The 25359-nt window shown below is 48.0% G+C and overlaps 2 protein-coding genes, 1 long non-coding RNA gene and 1 other non-coding gene across 6 annotated transcripts in view; 1 reads left to right on the plus strand and 3 right to left on the minus strand.

Moving 5' to 3' along the window:
• LOC133493995 (alpha-2-HS-glycoprotein-like) overlaps positions 1–2680 on the minus strand; it is a 3139-nt gene extending 459 nt beyond the window's left edge. Inside the window, exons 1-8 of the mRNA XM_061808011.1 lie at positions 2382–2680; positions 2196–2306; positions 1984–2068; positions 1492–1661; positions 1237–1361; positions 737–899; positions 250–330; positions 4–189 (exon numbers count right to left, since the gene is read on the minus strand). Coding sequence (XP_061663995.1) covers positions 4–189; positions 250–330; positions 737–899; positions 1237–1361; positions 1492–1661; positions 1984–2068; positions 2196–2306; positions 2382–2585 — 1125 coding nt within the window. The 5' untranslated portion in view covers positions 2586–2680. The remainder of the gene's footprint in view (positions 1–3; positions 190–249; positions 331–736; positions 900–1236; positions 1362–1491; positions 1662–1983; positions 2069–2195; positions 2307–2381) is intronic.
• Positions 2681–3578: 898 nt separating this feature from the next.
• Positions 3579–7416, minus strand: LOC133493517 (sodium/glucose cotransporter 4-like). The gene is given in 13 exon segments (XM_061806954.1): positions 3579–4000; positions 4002–4058; positions 4481–4696; positions 4767–4920; positions 4985–5135; positions 5220–5327; positions 5390–5525; positions 5968–6173; positions 6246–6326; positions 6639–6744; positions 6819–6983; positions 7059–7145; positions 7387–7416. Coding segments are annotated over 13 exon segments (1707 nt in total). The 5' UTR covers positions 7402–7416; the 3' UTR covers positions 3579–3775.
• A 5693-nt stretch (positions 7417–13109) lies between these two features.
• LOC133493522 (uncharacterized) lies at positions 13110–16827 on the plus strand. 3 transcript variants are annotated; one of them, XR_009793027.1, is made up of 6 exons: positions 13110–13179; positions 13285–13527; positions 15085–15131; positions 15581–15710; positions 15793–16022; positions 16789–16827. It is a non-coding gene; the product is annotated as an uncharacterized LOC133493522 (long non-coding RNA). The 3 variants fall into 3 exon arrangements; XR_009793026.1 differs by lacking the exon at positions 13110–13179 and having other exon boundaries at positions 13211–13527; XR_009793028.1 differs by lacking the exon at positions 13110–13179 and having other exon boundaries at positions 13211–13527; positions 15587–15710.
• Positions 16828–16894: 67 nt separating this feature from the next.
• Positions 16895–16966, minus strand: trnap-agg (transfer RNA proline (anticodon AGG)). Its single transcript has one exon. It is a non-coding gene; the product is annotated as a tRNA-Pro (tRNA).
• Between the last annotated feature and the right edge of the window lie 8393 nt (positions 16967–25359).

The following is a 25359-nucleotide window of genomic DNA, read 5'->3' on the forward strand; positions in this document are numbered from 1 at the left end:
GACCCAAGGCTCCCGCTCCTGCGGGTAGCGTTCCCGCTGCAGGACTACGACAAGCGGGAAGGGACAAATGTGGTGGACGGCCCGTTCGCGGACGGCCAGCCGGGCCTCGCAGGCTTTCGCTTCGGGACTTTCGTGGAAAAGCGGGCCGCACGCGGGCTCCTCCACGCCGGCCGGAGGGGGTGCAGAATTCTGCAAAGCAACAATGAGTCTGGTACCCCACGTGCACCAGCAGGTTTTGTCGGCACTTACCTTGGGTGGATAGATTTCGCATTCCATGTCTTGCACTTCTTTCTGCATGTTGTAATACGTGACTTTGCAATAGGCGTGACGCTTTGGAAAGGAAAGACAACAACAACAAAAAAAAAAAAAGGGGGGGGGTCCTTACTTTGCAGCTTGAGCCATATGAGGGGCCAAAAAAAAAAGTTTGATGAAAACAGTAAAAACTAGCTAAATAAATCAAGAACCAGGTAATCGAGGAGGAAAACTGAAAACCAAGTCCCAAGACTCCAGAATAAGTCAAAACCCAGATTTAAAAAAAAAAAAAAAAAAAAAAGGAAAAAAGCCAGTTTAGACCCAAAGTGTCAACCAGTAAAACTAACACGGTCAAGAAAGTGAAGAGCCAGATTAAGTTTAAAAACCCAAACGGGTTTGGAATTTTCACAAACCAGGTAAGCAAATTAAAACAGAAAATCTGGTCCAAAACAGTCCCACGTCAAGGATGTCAGAACCGGCTTACAGCTCGTTGCAGGCAGAGGGGTCTGCAGACCGCCAGCGGGTTCCTGGCCTCTCGGGGGCAGTTGGTCTCCACCAGGGCCAACCGGATCCAGGTCTGCGGGCCTGTACCTCTGACGTACTGAAACGCAAAAAAAAAAAAAAGGGGGGGGGTCCTTACTTTGCAGCTTGAGCCATATGAGGGGCCAAAAAAAAAAGTTTGATGAAAACAGTAAAAACTAGCTAAATAAATCAAGAACCAGGTAATCGAGGAGGAAAACTGAAAACCAAGTCCCAAGACTCCAGAATAAGTCAAAACCCAGATTTAAAAAAAAAAAAAAAAAAAAAAAGGAAAAAAGCCAGTTTAGAGCCAAAGTGTCAACCAGTAAAACTAACACGGTCAAGAAAGTGAAGAGCCAGATTAAGTTTAAAAACCCAAACGGGTTTGGAATTTTCACAAACCAGGTAAGCAAATTAAAACAGAAAATCTGGTCCAAAACAGTCCCACGTCAAGGATGTCAGAACCGGCTTACAGCTCGTTGCAGGCAGAGGGGTCTGCAGACCGCCAGCGGGTTCCTGGCCTCTCGGGGGCAGTTGGTCTCCACCAGGGCCAACCGGATCCAGGTCTGCGGGCCTGTACCTCTGACGTACTGAAACGCAAAAAAAAAAAAAAAAAAAGGGGGGGGGTGGGGGCATCCCATTTAAAAACAATAATAATTTAAAAAAAAGAATAAAATAAAAAGTGCATGCGTGAGCGAGCAGAAATTCAACGGCCTTCACCGCAGAAGTCGCGTGGGCCACTTCCATCAGGGCGAAGTACTTGTGGTGGGCGCCCTCGCGGTTGAACTTGAGGGCCGCCTGCTGCGCCGCCTGCACCGCCGTCGGGTCGTCCAGGGCCAGCAGGGTGGGGCAGTCGGGGCAAGTCCGGGTCAGCTCCTCGTCGCGCGGTTCTGGGAGGCGCATGAAAAGTTAAAACAAAAAAAAACCTCAGCGATCGCTGCAAAAAGAAGAAACCGCCATCTTTATGGCGTTGAGGGACCTTAAAAAAAAAAATGTGAAGAGAAACTCTGTCAACAACCTCAAAGTTTGGAGAAGATAGGAAAAAACAGAATGGCAATTAAAAAAAAAAAGTCAAAAACCAAATTAAAATGTCAACATCCAAGTCAGGACAACTAAAGTGTCCGAATCCAAAATCCTGTCAGAAACTTCGACAGTTGACTTTTTTTTTTTTTTTTGGAGTGGAAACTGCAAGAAGCGTTTTCGAGTTGTGACCTGGTCTGGTGGCGCAGTCGTATCCGGCGACGGTGGCCGAGCCCCAAGCGACCCAAACGTAAGCGACGCAGGCTGCCACTGCGCCCTTAAAAAAATAAATAAATAAAAATAAATAAATTAAAAATAATAATTTAAAAAAAAAAAAAAAGTTAACCAAGGACGCGGGAAGAAAAAGCGGCTCAAGTACAACGAAGAAGAAATCCGTCACGAACCCGTTCGGCGCGTCCGAAGGGCTGGCATCGCTCCAGCGGTTTTGGGTCGGTGAAGTGACATTTGGTCTGCACCAGTTTCACGTGCACGCCGATGTGGCAACCCCCCGGAACCTGCGCGCGTGCACACAAGGTCACGTTTCGCGGGTCGGGGACGCGTTCCCGACCCCGACCCGCGCTGCCGAGTACCTGTTGGAAATTGCTGCTGAGGACTTTCCACAGGCCGAACTTGAAGCCGTGCTTGTGATGCTCGTTGACGTGTCGGACGGCGAGGGCCGCCGCCCCCGCCGCGCCCTCCGCGCCGCACGTGACCGTCGGCAAAGGCGGCGGCGTCGCCAGGAGGTCCGCGGAGGCCGCCAGCAAAAGCGCAAAGAGGTGAGCCGCCGTCGCCATCGTCACCGCCGAGAACCGCAAAGCCGGCCGAGGGCGCGCTTAAGAGGAGCTCGGACGTCGGACGTCGGACGACGCGCACCTGCCACCTGTCAGCTCGTCACGGGTGGGGGCGGGGCTTAAGAACAACCTGCCGGAATCGTCGGCAAGATTTGAAAAATGCTGAGGAAAAACTTTTGGGCAACGCGTACAGAGCTCGTTGCGCAACCTATCTTGTAATTTTGCAGAAATGTGAAACGATTCCAGAACCAAAAAAAAAAAAAAAAAAAAAAATTCCATTTGGGAGTTTTACAAAAATATTTCCAGTTTGAGGAAACCCCTAACCCTCTTTCATTTTTTCCACAAGAAAAAAGTTTTACGAAACAATGAGTCACTTTCAAACTGCACGGCGCGGCAACCGGTAAGAGCGTCTGCCTCGCAGTTACGAGGACCGGGGTTCAAATCCCGCACTTTGCATGTCGTCCCCGTCCCCAAAAAACGTGCAACGCTCAATTCATTTCCCCGGCGGCGTCGTCTTGAGTCTCTGTGTGCCCTGCGACTGGCTGGCGACCTCCTGCCAGATGACAGCGAACCTTGTGAGGATAAGCGGCGAAGGAAATGGCCTCGTATCCTCATCCATGAAACTATTCTTTTAAAAGAAAACACATACAGAAAGCATGGGAGCTAAGATGTTAACGTCTTTTTGAAAAATGGCATGCGAATCCAAGCACAGCGTAAAGTGCACAAAGGCAGGCAAGACAAGATTCAAACCCACAACTTGTTTGTTGTTCTTTGGCTCCGTGCAACTTGGAATTTCCTAGTCTACAGACTCCAAACGAGCAAATTAATGGACCGAATGTCTATGAACGTGTCAGAATTTGATTTTATTATCTCCCAATTGTTTTCTCATTGTTGATTGCCATGACTTTTTGTCCTTCTTGGTTGTGTCATAAAAAGACAATAATGAATATATATATATATCTTTTTTTAAATCAGTCAACCTTTAAACTCGCACGCTTATGTTCAATGAAGTAAAAACGTGAAGAAACATCTTTTATGTCAAGTTCATTTTTGCACACACCGGCAATCACACCGTAAATGGAAATTGTCTGCAGCGCGGCCAGCGGGTGGCGCTGTAATACGTCGAGTCGGGCGGGCGGGCGGGCGCAGTTCCCCATCGGAAGACACGGGTGGCGCTGTTGCGATTGGGTCATTCACGCGTAGTAACCCCGAAGGAAGACGTTGATGGCGAGCAGCAGGACGGCGTTGACGTTGCAAACGTTCCTCCACAGCGGCGCCTCCTTCAGGGAGTCGAGTTTGGCGCCGCGGGCGACGGGAACGTCCGACGAAGCGCCGCTCAGGCCAGAAGCGTCCGGCGCCACCGGGGGGGCCGGCGAGCTGGCGGGGGGGGCCGGCGGGGTCGCAGTTCGTCGCGTCGCAGCCCAGATCCACCCGAGGCGACGTGCTGTGTCTCGACCACCACGTCAGTCTGTGCAGCTGACGCGTCCACACGCGCACGCGCACACGCACACAATTTCGTGATTATTCTCAATTACAGTCTCGGCTGACCGGACGTCGTCTTTCTGCGTGACTTTGACTTGTGGTACTGGGTACTCGGTACTAGTTTTCACCAACATCACCTTTCGGAGATACTTTTTCCCCGTCCGTCTCCTTCGGTTCGGAAACCTTCGCACACAAACGTGTTGACTCTCGTTTTTCAAACCTTTTAGCGCCAGTTCAACGGAGTAAAGAGGACGACGGCCCGAAGCGGCCGACGTCGTCGCACGCGAGGGTCACGGCTCGCTGGGCTCTGCGGCCTCGGCACTCCCGGCGGTACGTCTCGACCGTATCGCTCGCGTTTTCGAGTTACGGCGGTTGCCGGACGAGAGCGAGTAAACGCGTGTGTGCGCGCAGCTCACGTGGTGCGCGGGTATGGCCGGCGTGGCCAAGCTGACGGCGACCATCACCGAGCGGCTGAACGCCATCAGGATGACGGCGAAGTAAAGGTAGTGCACCCGAGTCAGCACCGAGGGACGGGGGTCGGGCTCGCCGCACGCCGGGACCTCGTAGGAGAACTCCAGGACCATCCGGGTCAAGCCCACCGCCAGGCCCGCCATCAGGCCCCAGAACGCGCCCTGACCCGCACGCAAAGAAATCGAAAGGTCACCCAGAAGAATCACGGAGAGTGTCGAAATACCGACCGACCTGCTCGTTGGTGCGCGGCCAGAAGACGGCGGTGATCGGCGGGGCCAGAAAGCTGACCACCGATTGGGCGTATTCAAAGAGGCGCCCGCTGTTAGCCGATTGGATGACGGGGATCCACAGGACGCTGACGACCACCAGCGCCAGGATGAACACCCTGCGCGGGTTGAGAGCGCGCGTGACGGCGGAGGCGACAAACGCAGGCGGGCGGCGGGACGCACCTGCCGACGATCATGAGTTCCATTTCCGAGGCGGCGGGTCGGGCCCGGTGGTAAAGGTCCAAAGTGAACAGAGTGGAGCTGCTGTTGAAAATGGACGTCAGCGACGACAGCAGGCTGACGAACATCACGGCCAGCATCAGGCCGCGAACGCCTGCGTCGCAGTCGCAGTCGCAATCTGAATCGGCTCGAGGGTGCAAATATTACGGAAGAACGCGCAAGGAATGCGGCTACTCACCCACCGGCATGAGCTCCACCACCAGTTTGGGGTACGCGATGTTGGAGCAGCCCACCGGAGTCCCGCACACACGCTGACACACTCCGGGATCCACACAAGCCACCTCGTCTACGCGCACGCACGCAATCATCCCGTGTCCGCAAATACAACACGACGCTTGCGCTTCTGACCTGGGAACAGCGCTCTGCTGATCATGCCTGGCATGACGATGAAGAACATTGGCAATACTTTGAGGTAACCCCCCAAGACGCTTCCTCCTTTGGCGTGACTCAGCGAACGTGCAGCCAGAGACCTTTGGACCGTCACCTGCCCGCACAGGAATAGACCAGGTACGACGCCGGCGCAGACAGACAAGCCCGGGCTTAACTATTTGGCCGACGGCGCCAACTCCGCCGGGCCTTTAGGAGTGGCGGGCAGAGTCCCGTTCAAGCCGTCCGGAAAGCAGCCGACAAAGGAAATGACCGTCGCCGAGGGAAGTTAAGATAAAAAAAAAAACAACAACAACAACAACAAGAGTGCACCCGGCTGAGGACCTCGATGCAGTTTGACGCTCTCGCCGCCCTCGCCAACACCCGGCTCGGTTGCTATGGCGCGAGAGTGCAATTCCCGGTGGGGTTGAACGGAGTTAGCCAATAAAGATGACGCTAATTCTGATTCTGACGAGAACAGAAGAAATTGGACTCGACCAGACCAGTCCCAGAGCGGGTGAGTCCTTACGAGATCTTAGCGCAGCTTAACGTGTCCTTACCTGGTCAGTGCACCACACCCAGGTCGCGATGACGGTGAGTCCGAAAACGAGTCCCGGCCAGGGCGAGTCTGAAGACAAAGGGTCTCGAAACATGTGGAAGGCGTCGGCGCGAGGGAGGTGGCAGGTGGTGTTGGGCACCGTCGCCGTGGGAATGGATGACATGTAAACGTCCGTCAGACCCTCGTACCAGCCCACTCTGGAGAACGCTGGCAAATCAACGCGCACTCCGCTCAGGATTTGTCTTTGGCACGCGGCTCTCGGCACGTGCGCCGTCGTACCGATGAACGTGAGCGTCAGGGCTCCTCCCACCATGACGACAGTCTGGAACGCGTCGGTGTAGATGACGGCCGTCAAACCTCCTGCACGGAGTTAGCGCACGTCAGCGTCTCCCGTCGCTAGGCTACATGACGAGACCGCGACGCTTTGCTCAGGTCTAAAAATTGCTCCACGTGAGAGTGCAGCACTTTGGGAAACCAACGCGAGCAGACCGAAGTCATTTTCGCAGTCTCGGAGAAAGAGGATGTGCTAGCTGGCCTGAGACCAGAACCGCAAAACTAGGTGCTGTGGGTACCGCGTGGCAGGTACGCTCACGCGCAACAATTGGGTCCCACGAGTGACCCCAAAAACCCGGGGAAGGACTCTGATGCACAAGCCGCGTGTGTCGTGTCTACCTGCCACCGTGTACACACACGTGACCAGCAGCAGGATTGCAGTCGACACGTACAGGTTCCATCCGAAGGAGACTTTAATAAACAACGCTCCAGAGAAAAGGTCCGTCTGCGACACACAAACACACACACACATATTGATTGTGCGTCGACGTAAGCTATGCGTGTGCGTGCACGTCGTACAGATAGCTTGGCGAAGATGTAGAGGACCAGCGACAGGACGGACATGTACATCCGGATCCTGCGTCCTCCGAAGCGCTTGGCCAGGTATTCGGGCATGGTCACCACACCGGCTGCCACGTACACCGGGACGAAGATCCAGCCCAGGGCCACCAGGACCCAGGCCGCCTAGGCGCGCAGGACCGAGGCGTGATGGGAGGAGGGGCCCCGCCCACGGGATCGTCACGTGGACTTCGGACTTACGTTCAACTCGAAGCCCCCCACGGCGATGCCGCCCGCCGCCCCCGTCCCCGCCAGGCCGATGTTACCGGACATCAGCGATGCGCCGATCTGACGAGCGGACGAAGGGATTAGCGGTCGAACGGATTCACGTCTAAATGGACGACCCCACGAATCAGGGAAGGGTTGGAAGTGGCGGAATGAATTGAGGCACGAAAAACTGACGAATGGACCGAAAGATGAAGATTGCAAATGAACGGATGAAGGACGAACGGAGAAATGGGAGGAACGACAAATGACCAAATGTACGCGTATTTGCGTGCCCGAAGGCGCTCCGGGTCGTGGTACTCACAGGCCACCACGTCATGGATCGGCCGGCCAGGAAGTACCCGCCCACTGTGTTGCCATTGGCCCTCACGGACGCCTGAGGACACACATATAAAAAAAAAAATCATCCGCGTTTGGGCGCCGCATCAGGACTGAACGTCGGCCTTGTTCCACTAATCTGATGACCTCAAAAACTAGACGAGGCCAGACTAAACTGAAAAAGTATATCCCCCCCCCCCACCCCCTTCTCAAATTCTTACATTTTTCCACTACATTTTCCCTGTTTCGCAGAAGATGATCAGAAAAATGCATTTGCATTTATTAAAGGGGGAAATATTCAATAATCACCCGGTGCTGTGTGGAGAACAGAATTATCCCGTATTTAATCAGAAATGAATTGTGGCTAATGACAACTTTTGGTTCATTTTCACTCATTTCTTCCCAAAAATGGCTACCGTGGCAGAGTTCCAAGGACGAGACCGCAGCCGACCAAAATCCACAACTGAAAGATTGCCGAGACTCTCGGGGAGAAGATTAGAGGGACTGAGAAAATGAAAACTGAGCTTTTGCGTTACATCTGGAGCTCGTGGAGCACAGAAAAACAGTCCAACGTGGCGGTGGTGCGATGGTCTTGGGCTGCTTTGCTCCTTCGGGACCTGGACCACGCCCTGCGATTGATGCAAGCGCAAAGTCCGCTCAAGCTGAAGCGCACTCGGGCTCCGCGGCAGGGTCAAGATCCAAAATACCATCAAGTCAACTTCTCGGCGGCTTAAACTAGCAAAATGAAGCTTTTTGGAGTGGCCTAGCTCAAAGTTTCCGACTCGAATCAGACGAAATGCAGTGGCGGGACCTAAAAAGGCCGTTTGGGACCGTAAAGACGGAAAGGCCAATGCGCCGAGCACAAATGAGCCCGATGAAAAGGCCGTTTGGTTCTTTTTAGGTCCCTGGCCTCCAGTTTTGCTGGATTCACAAGGACGACTGCTCAGTTCCAGAAAACGCTGGAATTCAGTTTCTGCTTCCCGAGGGAGGACGACGCGAACAGGTGTTGCGCTTGGCCAGGCAACCTTTGAATATTATTCCCTTAACAAATGGAATTTGAAGCTCACGTGGCTTTTTTTTTTTTTTGATATCTAAAAGAAGGAAGTTTGAAAACTGCAAAAATAGCAGAATTTGAGAAAGTGTAAAAAAAAAAAAACCACAAAGAAGTACTTCATTTCAAGTATTTGTAGTTGAATACTTGCGAGCGCGTGTACTTTTTGTGAAACCGACCCAAATTCCGACGGCCGTGACCAGCAGCAGGTAGACCACCACCACCGGATGTCGGCCGTCTCCATGGCGGCGGACCGGCGAGGGGATACGCCGTCTGCGAGGGTCGAGGTCAACGTGACAGATTTCAGATTTTCAATCTATTCAGAGAATTTTTCCAGGCATTCAGAGGCCCTTAACAGGGTGGAAGATGTCAAGGCCCCAGGAGCAATTTTAACAATCCCTCCCCGAAAAGACTACGGCGGGGCGACTAATGACCAAACCGTCCACAACTCCCCATGGCGGAAATCCTGCACCGTCACAAGCCAACACGAAGAATCGAGCGCCCCCCTACGGGAAGCGCTCGGCCCAACCTAGCTCTGCCAAGCTGCTCGATTACAGGGACCGGCCGGCTGAAAACCAGTAAGGCCACCGGCTGCCCAGCCCCGCAAAGTCTGGAGTGCCGGAGCGCCCGTTGCGACCACCGGAAGACCCGCGGGGCAGACAAGCCGTCAACAGCTCGGCCCCCGGGTGAAGAACACGGAAACCATGCACCCGAGCCAGCCAGGGAAACTACCCCCCCACTAGCTCAAGGGCCCGGAGAAGTCCGGTACCCGCGCGAAACCGCAGGAAAACACGGGGGGCTGCCCGGAAGAAACCGAAAGAACGGGCGCGCGATCGTACATCCCCCCGCCCGAAACTCACTCCCCAGACCCGGGAAGTGCCAGAGGCGCACCCGCCCACTTAACGCCCTGAGCAACGCCTCGCAACGAACTGCAACGCACGTCTAGAAGGGGGAGGACCCCAACCTCAACTTCGAGGCCCATTGGCTCACGTCCCCACCACGAAATGTAGATACACCGCGTGGAAGAGGAAGGGGCCAGCATGCCATATAGTCCGGTACGGGCGGGGGACAGCCGGGATGAGAAGGATCGAAGGAAAAGGTACCACGTATAGTGGCCTCCAGAGGACTGCCAGTCCCACCGAAGAGGCGCGGGTGTGACGCAGAGGGACTGCAAGGCTCCTTCATCAACGACTCAACAATCAGCGTCTTTGCTTCGACCATGGGCAGGCCAGCGGGACCAAAGCCGGATACCCTTGCAAAGCGGTTGAGTTTCCAGGAATGGGAGGGCTAGGCGTGGCTCTAGTTGCGCTTCCGGGAGGGGGAAGGGGGCGGAAGTCAAGCTACCGTCCCTACCGCACAACCACAAAACACCAGGCTTCACACAACCAACCGAGTGCCAGGCACACTCCTGGTCGCCGGCGTTACCTCGACCTGGTTAGGGGCGTGAGGGATCTCAGTCGTCGTAATAGGCGCCACGCTTACCGCGGCGGACGGTACTCCGGAGGGGAGACGGCGAGGGGGGGAAGCTCCAACCGCTGCCGGCCGGTGCGGTGCCACCGGAAGACATGGCCGCGCCCCGCCACACCAGACATGGAAAAGCGGGCGAAGGGTCCCGATCACCGCTAGGCCCCCCGCCTCCTGGCCGACCTAGGGGAGTCCAGATGGGGGGAATAGAAAAAGCGAGGGCGAGAGATCTTGCCGGAAACAGGACCAGCTACCGCACAGAGTGCGGCCTCAGGCTGTGGGCAAGAGCACGGGGGATGATCGCACACCACCAGTGCGTACGAGTAGACGCGAACCATTACTCTCAAGAGCAAGCAAAGACGGTTGCCCAAAGGAGGTAGGAGAGTACTATCCGACCCCGGACGTAGTTTCAATCTCACGCCTGCCAAGACACGTCCCGGACCGAAGTAGCTGAGCAAAGAATCGAAAACCTCTCAGAAACGCCACACACAGCAGTCGCGCTCCCCCCGATACAAAGATGTGTCAAACGGCACCAACGCCGCACTGCCCAGTATCCAAGTTCCCCGGCCACTGTTGCACCCACCACTCCGAGCAGGCGTCTCACCGGAGGCCAACGGAGGACACTAGACGTGAGCATTGGACACCAAGTGGGCATTGTAAGCCGCGGCACCGCCGCTCCCACAGATGTACCTACGCTACACAAGAAATAGTCGTCTCATACTGCAAGCCGTCCAGCTTGGCGCAACGGTTCGCCGCTGAAGGCACCCCACAGAGAGCACGGACACCCTCCAAAGACTCTATCTCACCTTTCCACGAGTTGTCCGGCTACACCCTTCTCGACGTATTCTCACGCGCTGATCATAATAATTGAGTTGACCACTGCCTCACAAGCCTGACCCCGATTTAGTTTCCCTTTCTCTTGGTGTATCATTTAATGCAGTCTATAGGTCAGATACAGAGGTGCCTCTTCTCCCCACACCGAAGTACACGTCCCTTTTATACCCTTTCTCATTGATCAATTTTGCCGCTCAGCTCCTTGTTCACTTTGTGCCCCAAAGTGGGAAATACGAAAACAGAACCACTGATGTGCATTCAAAGCGACAGGAAGGTCAACTAAAGTTCAATTTAATGGTTCAACTGACATTGGGCTCATCATAACATTCTAAGAGCGAGCCCCTTTCCAAGGTAGCGTGTGGCGCACGTACCTTCCCTGGCTTCTGCCCAAAGCGTCCGTCAAGCCTTGAGGTAAACGGAACAACATGTGTCGATCGTCGCTGCAGTTGATGCTCTTGCGGTCCGAGCAGTGACCAGAGGGACGTCCGCAATCTGACGGGAGAACAATCGGGTCTCAGCTGACCGGCGCCACAACCCGTCCTTCTCCCTCAGCCCATCAGCAATCCAGCAGTTTCTCCACAGCGCAGGTTTCTTTTTTTTTGCCATGATATTGAGGGAGTAATTGTATGTGGGTGAATTCTTTAATTACTTCTGTGGAAGTAGACAAGTGCCACGAGATTTTTAATTTGAAATTGATTTGAAATTCAAATGCAATCGAAATGTTACGTGGATTTTGCAGTTGAAATAGGATTTGAATTTTGAAATGTTCAATTGAATAATTCGCTGTCTGAAATAAATTCAGCTTCGTTTGTTAAAATTTCAGTTTCGTTGTAAAAATTCACTGTCGCTCTGAAAAGACGAAACAGACATTTGCAAAGGATTTCAGAACTCAACACCCCAGCAGCAACAGCCAATCCTGTTACGTTTTCTCAGTCACGTGACATCTCTATGGCGGTCCATGGGAGAAAACGCTCCACAGCCAATCCAGTTTATGCTTTCGTAGTGACGTATGGTTTTTTTTTTTCGAAAGGTGCTGTAACGTCCATAAATGCACTGTGATGGTTTAATAATATTTGTATTTTACTTCTGTACTTTTTGCTGTTTGTCAGATAATGTGTCTTGGTTGCAACTTACAACCAACCTGGCATCTGCCCACTGGCTTTCTTTCAGGGTTCAGTGGAGGAGTTTTTGGGTTTCCTCTTTCAGGCTTTCATCAATTTTCATCTCTGAATTAAATGAAGATAAAAGAGAAATTATAGGATTTTTGAGTTGCCACTATGAAAGATTCCAAGTCAGTATTCAACTTCATGCATATATAAACTAGGCAGCAGGCAAGTTAGAAATCTGGGGGTGGTTTCTGACTCAGACTTGAATTTAACCGTCACATTAGTATAAGGTCAGCCTAATCCCACCTGAAAACATATCAAGGGTTAGGGGACTGATGTCTCAGCAGGATTTACAAAAACATGTCTGCTCTTTTATTTCAGTACACTGCAACAGCAACATGGTTTTATAAGTCCAAATAGCTGCAGTTTGTTTAGAACACTGGCTTGCTCTCTGTCGTAGAATAGATTTGAAATTATAGTCATTGGTTTATACATTTCTGAAATGGGTGAGGGCCAAAATACATTTGTGACCCACCGAGAATCCAAAGGTGATCAGGGTCATCCTTACTCTCTGCATTCAGAGTTCGAATCAGAGCGAGACAGCATTCAATTTATGTGCTTGTCACCTGTGGAATTTAGTCCATGATCGATCATTATCATTTATCTATCTCCAAAATATGTTTTAGGTTGGAAATATTTTTTTTTTTTAGCTCGATTCAAATTTCTCATCAATGCAGTGCTGTACTTTTATGTAATTGTGGAAATTTTTAATCCGTTCCATATTTTGTTTTGAGGGTACGTGCTGATCAAGGGGTGGAAAACGTGGAGGTTGCACGTCTCATGTTTATATGGTTCGTGGGACAAGAGAAGCAGCTTCATATCTGGAAAGTGTTCTCAATCAAAGGTTTGTTGATATTAAAACTTCATAAAATGTGATGTTTTTGTAGTCTATAGCTATATATCTTAGTGTGATCTTCAACATAATGACATTCAAAGGGCATTTTAACTATTTGTTTATTACTCTGTAATTCAAGGATAGAGCGACTGTGGAGAGACCTGTGGGCACCTGTGACATGCATTTATGATGATGTGCTTCACTACCTTGAAGGGGAGGCGTACCTCAACTTTCAAATGTTGCACACCTCTTCTTGTGCCATTATGGCTTCCTGCCACGGCTGCAGGATGATCTGGATACTTTCCGCAGTGGCTATTCATCCACTTCGAACTGAAAGTAACATATCTCCTACCAGCACTGGGTTTTTTGGTCGGAACCATCACTCAATTCCTGAACCTCCCAGTTCCTTGACAGAGATATATTTTAATTGTACATTTGCATTTGTTTAATTCAACTCATTTATATAATAGTAACCTACAAAATTATGACAAATGAAATTATGAGTTCTCTCCCACCCTTCCTTGTTTTTTACAGGGTGTACAGATTCCAGACATCGAATGGGAAGACAGCGGGCTTCCTCTGCAGGATGTGTTAAGTGTCACTGTGCCGAACTCTAATTTGCAACTGACTGATGAACAAATGTCAGCTTTAAGGGATGCAGTCAACCCCAGAGCCACATCTCATTCTTTTGGCTGTGAAATTTACATTGCTGCAGTTCAGTTTTGTGAAGTTTTTTATCCTTTAAAAGTTGCTCCTGCAGGAACCACTTCCTGGAAGGTACAATTGTCCATTTTTTTAGAACTTCCAATTCATCTTACATAAGAAGAATCAGAATACATTGTTAGTTTGGCTTTTGTGTTATATTTTCAAATGCACTACAAAGTTATGTTAACACTGAGTGAAATGTTTCATGAAAACAAATTTCAATGGCATATTTTGGACTGCCATTAACTGAATCAGTGCAGTGTAATGGCAATAACTCCTCTGAACATTGTCATGTTACTTGTCTTTGTCATGAGCCTGCCGCTCCAGCATGAGCTGTGCGGGTGCCTGCGCGGGCGCGCTGATTGGGGTGCACACCTGCGTCTCATGTGGGTTGATTAGTCTGTGTATTTATATCACCCCGATGACGATTGGTCCCTGCCAATTCATTGATCTTCATGTCCTGTTCGTGTGTTCCGGTATCCCTGATCGAACCTGTGTGTACCGACCTTCGCATGTTCTCCGACCAACCTTGTAAGCCTGACTCCTTCGTTACTTCTGCCTGCGTTGATTGTTCCCCTGTGTACCGACTCCTACCTGTCCGATCATCTGCTCTATCTGCTCTCTTCGCCCGACGTCCCAACTACCGCTGCTGCACCGGACTGCCTGCTCGATCCCCGACCGACCTCTGCATATAAAAACGTGTCTCTTGAACTACCTTGCATCTTCCGAATCCTGCATTTGGGTCCCACTCCCGTTCCGATGGGACGTGACAGAACGAACTGGCCATCACAGGGACCCAGCAGGAAAGACCCGGCGTCGCCGGGACCGACGACAAGGTAGACCGTCTGCCGGGGGACCAAGCCTTCCGATCCGGGTAGGCTCCCTGATGTCCTCCGCTTCCGTGTCTTACGCTCCGCCAGCGAGGTATGAATACGTCCCGAACACGACCCGTCGGGCTCCTCATATTCTTCTGGACTCTGACTTTTCGGAATATGAGGAGGACCATGATTTGTATGACCGGCTGCCGGAGTACGACTCCGATTATTCTGATTATGAATCTGCTCGTCATCTTTCATCCCAGTCAGTTTGTTTCACCTCCCCGCGTTTCATAACATGTTTCAACAGGAAGGTTGATTCAGAGCAAACCAAAGCCAGTTTGGCAAGAGGAAATACAGCCGACAAAATCATCTTTAAAAGACTTGTTGTCCTTGAAGTGACATCATGAAATTAACCATTGATACACGTCGCATTTTTGCATTTCACGTTAACCGACCGCATCATTATTTATGTTCTGCAGTTGATCAAACGTTGAAGCTGAGAAGCAGCATTGCTGTCAAATATGTCCGTGGGGAAAATAACTACGCTCTGTTGCCAAATTTTCTGTTGTAATGTGTTACACTCCTTTTTAACAACATACTACAGGAAAATAAAAGGATTGAACTCACTGTTGTCACGTGACTAAGAAAGCGTAACAGTATTGGCTGGCTGCTCGGTGTTGGGTTATGAAATCCTTTGCTAATGTAACATTTGCTAATGTTTGTAATGTAATGAAATGAAAACTGCTTTGAACGTTTTTTCTCTTCTTGCCCTGTTTCACTGACTTCTCGTGTATTTTCCATCTGATTTCAGTCAACACGCCAGCAGTACCCGAGGAAGTGGTGCGCCACCCTTGCCAGGTAAGATTTATACTCAAACTATTTATAGAAATAAGGAATCACAATTTAATGTTGTATTTTTCAACTGCACTTTTGTGCATTTATTTTAGCTGCAACTGTACCTTGATGTTTTCTCTGTTTGTATGTTTCCCAAGATGTTCTTTGTTTTTTTTTTTTTTAATTAAATTTTATTGCACCTTGTGGAGACGCACTCATCATTTCATTGTATGGACAGCATATAATGACAATAAAGGCTATTGATTGATTGATTGATTGGGACACCTGACAAACTATTCCTACCAAAGTTCATAGCACGTGGATTTTTAAAATGACTTTTTAAGGTGAAAAATTGAAATTCGGATTCAGGGGGGGACCTAAGTGGTCTCATCCAACATTTGTGATGTACTGTACGATATCCAATCATGGACTAAGACTTTTGTCCTACTTTTGTTGATTGGTGATTGCCGGAGATGAAGAGCGGGATCGGCAGTGTTTGGTGGGTGACAGAGGAGATGACCTGGCCCTTCAGGGCCGTGAAGTTTTACGGAGATGGGAGTGGCTGGGGGCACAAATCCACCCGTGTGGTTCGTTGTTCTAGAGGTATGATTCTCGGGCGAACACTGCTAAGCCGTCCGTTGTGGCTCAGTATGCTGTAATATTTTACCTTGCTGTCTTTCTCAAGGTGGCCTGTGTAGAAACTCAACGGTTCATTCTTGTTTAGGGTGGCAGCCAAGTGATCATTGACTTATGAAGTCATTTGCTCGTCTGTGTTGGTTGTTGTTCTTTGGAAACACTTCTCAAGGAGAGCCTCACTGAAAGAGGTCCCGGGGTTGAAATTCACAACGAGCTCTCTTTGAAAATGTCAACAGCCAGGAATCCTTTGCCGTCGTCCCACAGTGGCCAGTATGACAAGTGAGCATCTTTTGCATTTCTGTGGGCCTTGTTCTTTCGGTATGCTTCTCGATTACCTGTGACCTTGAGAAGTCCAGTTTTTAAGTCCCAGAAAACCCCTTTTTCCCAAATTTCCATTCGCTGACAAGGGTTCTGTCAGCTTCACCTTTTTGCAGTGAGAAACACTCACAATCTTCGATGTCCTTCCACACGTCAGCGATGGCTTCACAGTGCCGTGTCACTGCACTCATTTACAGCTACAGAGATTCTATTGAAGATAATATTCCCACCTTATGTTTAAAAGATCTGAACAACGAGTCAACTAACTCTCTTTTATGTGTGATGTGATGAACCCGGAAATGATGATGGCGGCTTTCGCTGTTCAACTATATTGTGTGAAAAGTGACTGCTGTGCGGCCAATTGAGATTCTAGTTCATTTCACTTTCCTCATTCTCAGCTTGCTTTTCGGCGGAATGTCAGTGTCGTATTTTCCATTAACAATTCGAAGATGCCGTTCCACAATTCACTACACTTGGAGATGAGGCAAACGCACTTCAACAATGACATCGTGAAAAAGAAATCCGCCTAACATTCCGTATGAAAGTGATACATTTTTGTCTTCTTGACTACAGCATCCATACTCATGTTTGAGAAGATTTCTTAAGCGAGGGCTGAAAATAGGGCGGGACTCACTGACAGCGTGTTTTCCAGTACTGTCGTTATTTGCACATGTGAGCTAAAGTTAAAAAAAAAAAAAAGTACAGCTAATGGTTTTTTTTTTCTCAGCATGCCGTCACGATCAACCACAACTGCCTTGTGACTGACTGGTAAGTAGTTAACTTTCTGACACATAGTATTTCATGTGACAATTGTTAAGGAAAACCTCTTACAGGGGCTCGTCCGGGATTTGAACCCGGGACCTCTCGCACCCTAAGCGAGAATCATACCCCTAGACCAACGAGCCACAATAGTCAATTCTTGACACTCATTTTAGAAGCATTCTACAAGACCAGGAGGAGGCAACCCACATTTCTTGATCTTTTTTAGCGCCGCTCTCGTGGCTTGATCGAGCTTTTTCAAAAATGGATGAAATTGGAAAAAAATGAGGGAGGAAAATAAATTTTTGGTTCTAATATGGTTTCGGTGAAAGGTGAAATATTAAACAAAATTATTATACTTCATTCCCTACCTGACGGTGGCGGTTGAGGTCTGCAGGATGGGACTTGAGATGTGAGGTGGGCGTCCCAAGAGGTGAGCACCCAAACGTTCTCGAGTGCAAGAGGACCAAGAAAGAAAACATGAAACTGTAAATTTTTGCCAAGGCTTTTCATCAAAGATTTTTTTTTCTTTAATCCTAACACTAATTGCCTGTCAATGTTTTTGGTGATTTCAACTTTTGACATCGACCCAAATTAATGGGCCTGGACCAATGGTTTAGCTGGACTGCCACCATGGGGAAAACAACAGTAGGTTCAAGACCCCACCCAAACTCACTGATGTTGTGTCCATGAGCAAGACACAGATACCCTGAACTGCTCCCCTGTTGCTCCAGTGTGTTCCAATAACAAGTGTGTGTGTTCACTGTGATGAGTAAAATGCAGACAACAAATTTTGTGTACATGCATGAATGTTCATGAAAATAAAGATGAGTCTTCTATTTCCTCATGAAGACCTGATGAGTTCTTTCTCCTGGAGGTGTTGGTGGTGACGCTCCATCTCCATCCATTCATTCATTTTCTTTGCCGCTTATCCTCACGAGGGTCACAGGGAGTGCTGGAGCCGATTCCAGCTGTCAACAGGCAGGAGGCAGGGTACACCCTGAACTGGTTGCCAGCCAATCACAGGGGATATTGAGAAAAACAGCCACACTCACAATCACACCGAGGGGCAATTTAGAGTGTCCAATTAATGTTGCATGTTTTTTTTTTGGATGTGAGAAGAAAATCCACGCAAGCGCGGGGAGAACATGCAAACTCCACACAGGGAGGTCCGGGATTGAACCCAGGACCTCAGAACTGTGAGGCCAGCGCTTTCCACCTGATCCACTGTACCACCCATACCAATTCTAGAAACATCAATATTTGAATCAGAGTTAGCACAGACCTGGCTAAATATTTTCACATGAAAACTGAAACTTTTGTGTACCTGTGTGTGTCTCTGTGTTTGTGTGAGCATCTGTGTGTGTGTGTGTGAGCCACACACCCCCTGTCGTGTCTGGGTCCATATTTGAATAACTTTTTTTTCAAGAAGTTTTCTGGAAATTAAAAGAATACACGTTGCTTGAGTTTCCAAATGGGTTTGTTGAAGTTGGCATTATATCATACATTGCTGGCATGTATGATTGCACCACATGAACAACAGCTCGTACCCAAAAATTATGTCAATCACTGATTTAATATGTGGAAAACCACATTGGGCATGTGTAGAACAGGAGTTGTTATATATGCTTGATACGCGTGAAGTCGTTGTTTGGAAACAAACATGCTCGGTTTATTTTTCGCAAAGAAGAGCCCCACAATAATCAAAGGATAACATTTCCTCTCCATTAGGAAATCGAACCCCGGTCTTCCGCGTGACAGGTGGAGATACTGTCCACTATACTAACGAGGAGACTCTTGTACCAGTTTTCCGGGAACATATGGTCTCCGGCTGAGTTTTTTTTTTGTTTGTTTTTGTCGTCAAGGAGCTGTTGTACATGAGGCGCTTGTCACTTTCGATGTTGAGTCGAGTGCCACCATAATAAAATATTGTTTAAAAATATTGTGTGCACATAACTCTTTCCAAAGTTGTGGTAATCAGAAAAATGAATGTGGTAGTAGAAAACTCACTTGATTTCAGGTCTCACACATATATTGATTAATCACTTGGAAATATACTTTTCAGAGGGGAAATTACTGGCTAGATTTTAGATATAAAAATAGATCAATTTTGTTTTTGAATTGGTTGTTACATTTTTATTTCTAGAAGTGGTGCATTTGGAGTCGTCATTTGCTGTAAGCTATAATAATCAAAATTATATATGTATCAAAAAATGATGCATCTCGTTTAGTTTCACTTTTTGAATTGAAATGAAACTTTTGACATCATGATAATTGATTGAGATGGACCAAAATCGAAGCTTGCTTGAATGTGTTTGTCAGCTTTGGAAAATGGCATCAACCTTCGTTAATGTCCTGAATAGGAGGGACTTAAGTGAACTGAGTGATTTGTTCCTGAACTTGTGTACTAAAAAACTTAAGACTGATTCATTTGGTTGTGAGCCACCAAGGCGTGATGTAATCATCCTAGCACGAGGATGATGAGTGATTCGTTTCCCAGAGGAAGGACAGACTCCGCAGCGAGTGTACTCATAAGAGCTATTGCTAAGTCCTGACTGAATACTGGTGAGAGGTCTCGATATTTTTGTGGAAGTTGTGAGAGGTCCACTGGGTCGACAGCAGGTGGAGCATCTTTGGAGGCTCTAACAGCAGAAACCAGGCAGTGGCAGCGCCAACGAGGACTCCATCTAGTGATAGTTCAATGAGTCCAGTCTGTTTTGGTCTTGTAATTTGAAACCAGGGAATACCAAGAACCACAGGCATCTCAGAGGAAGGGTTGACAAAGGGGGATATGGTTTCAGGGTGAGTGCCGGAGATGAGGAGTGTGATAGGCACCGTGTGGTGGATGGCAGGTGACCAGACCATGCAGGGCTGCGAAACTTTACGGGGATGGTGACTGATGTGGCTCGTTGGTCTGGAGGTATGATTCTCGCTTTGGGTGTGAGAGGTCATGGGTTCAACTCCAGGAGGAGCACAGCTATTCCATCTGTGGTTCCACAATCTCCAGTATGCTAACGAGTAGCTCAAGGTGACCCTCGGAGCAAGCAAAGGGGTCATTGAACCATCCTGTGTTGGTTGAAGGCAAATGATTCTTGTTTTGGGTGCCAGCCAAATGATCAATGAAATATGTGATTATCTCCTTCATTTAAAACACCCTTGATGCCCTTGTGACAACGAATGAAGTCATGTGCTCTTCTTTGGAGGTTCTTTGTACTTTGGTTATCCTTCTCAAGGAGAGCAGGACTCAATGGGGTCCCGGGAATGAAATAGGATAAGATCTCAAGAAATTTCAACAGCGAGTATGACAAGTGATCATGTTTTTCATTTCTGTGCGCCTTGTTCTTGCAGTATGCTTCTTCATTCATTTTGGCTGTGAGAAGTGCAGTTTTCAAGTTCTAGAAAAAAATTTGGGGGTTACGATGTCGCAGTTCGAGGGGCATGTGAGACCCTGAAGAAACAAAAATGAAGAACAAATTATCCTCAGAGCACTTTGTTACGTATATCACCTAACTTGCTGGAATAATTGCACAAATAACGGACAAGTCTTTCTTCTTTCTTCTGATCAGGAGGACGTTGTCCTTGGCCACTTCAAGGAAGATACTGTTGCATCTGTGTGTAGGAGCTGGCTTTGTCCTGGCTAAGTCCATAATAAATATATTTACGATAACTCGAACACACTTGTATTTTGTTCATATTGTAACACAAGCACATTCGCACCATTTCCTGGTCCTCTTACACTCAAGAAAGTCTGGCTGCAGATCTCACCCCTAAGCCCCCCCAACCTCACATCTCAAATCCCATCCTGCAGACTCCAAGTGCCACCGTCAGGCAGGGAACAAAGTAGAATAATTTGAAAATTCTGTTTCAGTGTTTCAGGAACTTAAATGAATATTTTAAAAATAATTTTCAATTTCCATTTCAGCATTAAATCCATTTGTTTACAGCACTGGACTTCATTCACAATTTTCATCTACGGTTCAAGTGTTTCAATCTTTTATTTATAAATCAGTGAATATTTAAATATGATAATGATGATGATGATGATGATGATGATGGATGATGGTGATGATGATGATGATGATGATGATGATGATGATGATTTCACTCGATCAACCATTGATGTTTTCATGGCATGGAACGAAATCGGATTGGCCGACTCTTTTTTTGTCTGTTCTGAGCTGCTGGTCATCCCGTGAGAATATTCGCTTCCGTTGGCCAGGATAGGGAGACAAAGGGTCATCTTATTTGTATAGTGGACGGTACCTCAGCCTCTCACGCGGAAGACCGGGGTTTCATTCCCTGATTGGGAGTTAAATATTGCTCCCTTTTGCTTTTCGTGGGGCTCTTCTTTGTGGAAAGCAAGCCGAGCAACCTTGTTTCCAGGCAGGAACCTCACACGTATTAAGCGAATATAGCGACTGCTCCCACTTTGAACCTCGGTCCCAAGAACTGCGATGCCAACAGTCTCACGAGTTGCACCATCATGCTGCCCAAGAATGTTTCAGTGTTTCGCAATTTGTTTTGTTTTGCACACCTGCCCACGAGGAACTGCACCTGAACACATCGGCAGTGCGAGCCAACTAGGTGGTTTGGTGGTCCTGCTGACAGACATCACGCAAGCAACAGTTTCAGTTGCGTACTTCAGAAGTTGTGATATTTGCCGAAGATGCGTGAGGTCCCTATTTGGAAACAAAGTTCCTCTGCTTGCTTTCCGCAAAGAAGAAGCCCACAAAAAGTAGAAATCAACTTCATTTAACTCCCCGTCAGGGAATCGAACCCCGGGTGTTCCGCGGGACAGGCGGAGATACTGTCCACTATACTAACGAGGATGACATATATGAGAATGTCCTATGAATCATGATATCACTGAGCTGATGACATAAGACAGCCCCTTCTCATCTGGTCACTCATGGTGTAGTGGTACACACAACTACCTTTCATCTAAGCAGTGTGGGCTCTATTCCCGTTCAGTTGTGGAGTTGCAATGTTCCCGGCAACTCTCTGGCAACCAGTTCAGTCTGATCTGCCTTTTGCCCAATGTTAGCTGGAGCAGGCTGCGACCCTTGTTGAGGATAAGCGGTTTGGAAAATGGATGTGGACCCTTCTCTTTGACGGTCCCTTCGAGTGGGTGGTTGTTGCTTAAAACATTTCTGCTGTAGAGCATCGTGGGTAATACGTCACCTGTCCCTTCTTCCAATGTTGGCGGAGGGACAATCGGGCTTCACTAAATCTTGCTGAATTTCGCCTGCCACATCAATGCGCAGGAGTCTTCTCTTACTCCTCACCTGTTCAGCCATCTTACCTCCACCAAGCCTATCCGCAATAAGCCTGTTAGAGGTGGCTGACTTCCCTGACAAGCCGGATCAGCTCTTGCACCTCCCCCACACTCCAGAGCTTCGTTCCTTTAACCCCCTCCACTTTCTCAACCTTCCTTGCCTTCCACTCCGCCACGTGGACATGCCGCTTATACTGGGAGACGCCAACCTCTGTAGCAAAGACGGATCCGCAGAGCTCAAAATTGAACTCCCCACCTCTGCTCTCCTCCACCGTGGCCCCCTTGCACTTGGACACATGGCACACGATGGAGTGACTATTGGCGTTTCACCTCCCACATTTGCGGCACACGCACAAAACAGAGGCACCCGCGTGCCGGATCGCAAAATGCTTTCCAAGCATATGAATACCCCCCCTATCCGCCTTCCACACAGCGGGCAGTCCGGGCTTCGTTTACCAGTGTTTTATTGAATATCTTCACTTTGACATTCAGAGCACTGGGCAGAAATCAAACTCCTTGCGGGCCTTCGCGATGCTTTGTTTTAATTAAACACTCGGATTCCCCTGGTCCGCTCTAGTTCTAAGCCAGCTGCTAGGCTAATTAGATGACGGGGTTTTTGGATATTTTAAGTGCCTGACTTGCTGTCGCTTTCCAGTTTCTAACTTCCGCTCAACTGGATCGCCTGGAAGAACCACTCCATAAACAGACGACCTCCCCCTGGTCAAAGCAGCCAGGCAGCCTCGCTCCCACTACCCCAAAGACCCAAACCCGCAACTCTAAAGGATGCGCGCAACCTCCCCCTCATGTTCCCAGTCACGAGATGTTACTGTTCTCTGACCCAACCATTGGGCCTGAACTCCCTCGCTGCAGTCCAGCCATGTCTCTCCACCTCAGTGGCGAGGAGATTGCATATCTTATTGTGCCGCCATATTCTACTGCCCTGTACATACGAACACTGCCCCAAGATATGAGAGCACGATTCCAACCTAGCCAGACAACGCCTGCAGGCCACTCCTGCCTTGTTCAGTCCCCTTACCAGGAACTCCGTGGTGGGGTACACCACTGGCTTTAACGCGAGGCCTACAATCCAATATTTCTGCCTGAAACCCACAGTTGTCCGGTCAGCCAGCCATGAGTTACAAATCCAATCCCCACTAAATCGAATAATAAACACACGCGTGCGTGCGTGCACACACAGACATTCACACCCCATGTGTATCTGGGTACCAGAATGATTAAAATTTGTAAACACGATTTACAATGATATCACTTTACAAAATGAAAAGTTATCACGAACATGTCATTGGGGGAAGTGAAAAATAAACGTGATGCACTTTATCTGCAATAGGTGAGGGATTACTTACTGTATCAGGTTAAGACACAAGTGAACATGTGAGAAAAGCAATGATCAAAAAGCTTTTAATGTAATGGTGTAAAATGATTTACTTTGTTATTGACTTAAAACCAACTTTCTTGTATTCTGTGTACCAGCTTTTATTGTATCTTCAACCTGTAACGAAGTTCTATTGTCCCGAAACAATGGTTAATCTGATTTGAGCTTTTCTGATCTGTAAACGTGAAAATAGCGGGCTTGTCATTAAAAAAATTTCAGCATATAAAGCTGCCTAGAAAAGAGACGTCTGCATATAATTTGGTGATGACTGACAGTTTTGGGACATGAAGCCACATTTCCTGGGCGAGGCTTGCAAGCGATACCCTGCCGTGTTTGTCATTTTTAGGATGATGTCCTTTTTCATCCCAATCCATAAATTTGTCTTGTTCTTGTTATTCTATGCACAATAAGTTTGTGAGGGAACATCATTTTGGGAGTACGGACAATTTTTCATGCGATGGAACAATATATGACATCAATGTAAGATACAACTTGAGCAAAGCCGTGTTTAAAAACTCAAGCAAGATGTATTTTTTTTTGTTTCTTATTTCTTGAAAAGTTTTAATTTTGAAGATCAGGATTCCACCTGACCGCTACAATGTATAAAAATATGACAAAATACTGCCACTTCGACGATTGGTAGATTCCTTTTCCCACACCACCTTTGCCAGGGCTTTTTAATGTTGAATTTTGTTGATGAAAAAGGGGCATTCAAAAGGGAATTAGTTGTTTTACAATTGTTTCAAAATGTGTTTTTAAGTTTCCTGAGCATGCATGCTTTTAGGCCAATGTTTTAGTGATGGCAATGTCAAAGAAGTGGAGCATTGATTGAAGCACTGGAAAGAATGAATTTTGGTGGCAAACTGTATTTGTGATCCTCCATAAAATACAGTAAGGCTGGCTCCATCTGCTTGTACATCAAATCCATTTTCCCCAAAAGGAATTAAAATGTATTTTTGTTTTCATTGGAAACCCTCCAAAAATAAAAGTAGGAAGGTTTGTGCAGAAGAATCCAGAGGCGCTAGCGTAGGTTTTGTTTTTTTATCGTATGCTTTCTTTTTTCTTTTACTCTTTCGACAAACTGGAGAGCACAAGTGAATAACATGACGAATTTTCCTTGACTGACAACACCAAACATTAGGATCAGCTGTCAAAGGCCTTTATGTGGACATACAGACTACCGACAGAGAAGTTTTCTTCTGTTATGAGTGCTGCCAATTCTCCAAACATATGTTATTCGGACATATACAGCTATATTATACATAATCCTTCCCCATATAGAGGTATGGAATTAAAAGCCTACAAATACTTCACCGCAGGTTTTGTTAACAAGTTCATGGTCACCTTTATACAAGAAGCTGGATCTTTTGTTGTTTGAAAAACTGGGAGCTATTGATTTTACCAGACCACATCAAAAGATAAAGTCAATGAAACCAAACATCATGAAGAAAACCTCTTCCTTCAGCACCAACTGGGCCTAAAAAGCCAAAGATCATTGGACATGACCAGAGATGAAATCACTACAAAAGGAAATCAATCACAACAATATGAGGAGAAGTGGCGCGAGTCAGGACACTTCGATCTTTACTCTGACATTTACCTGGATGCCACTCTTTCAGAGAACCTACACATAAACACCGCAAAACACAACCAGATGTTTAATCAGTGCCAAAAAAGCACATAATTCTGTACGAAATGCTGAAACCTGGGACCTTTAGATCTTCAGTCTAGCGCTCTCCCAACTGAGCTATTTCAGCTCCATGACGGTAGGAACTGTTGCCTGGTTGCAACTCTGTCAAAAACCAAAACATGCCGCAAAACATAAGCAGATGTTTCATAAGAGCCAAAAAAGCACATAATTCCGTACTAAA

Source organism: Syngnathoides biaculeatus, chromosome 20 (genome assembly GCF_019802595.1).
Source record: "Syngnathoides biaculeatus isolate LvHL_M chromosome 20, ASM1980259v1, whole genome shotgun sequence".
Classification (NCBI taxonomy): domain Eukaryota; kingdom Metazoa; phylum Chordata; class Actinopteri; order Syngnathiformes; family Syngnathidae; genus Syngnathoides; species Syngnathoides biaculeatus.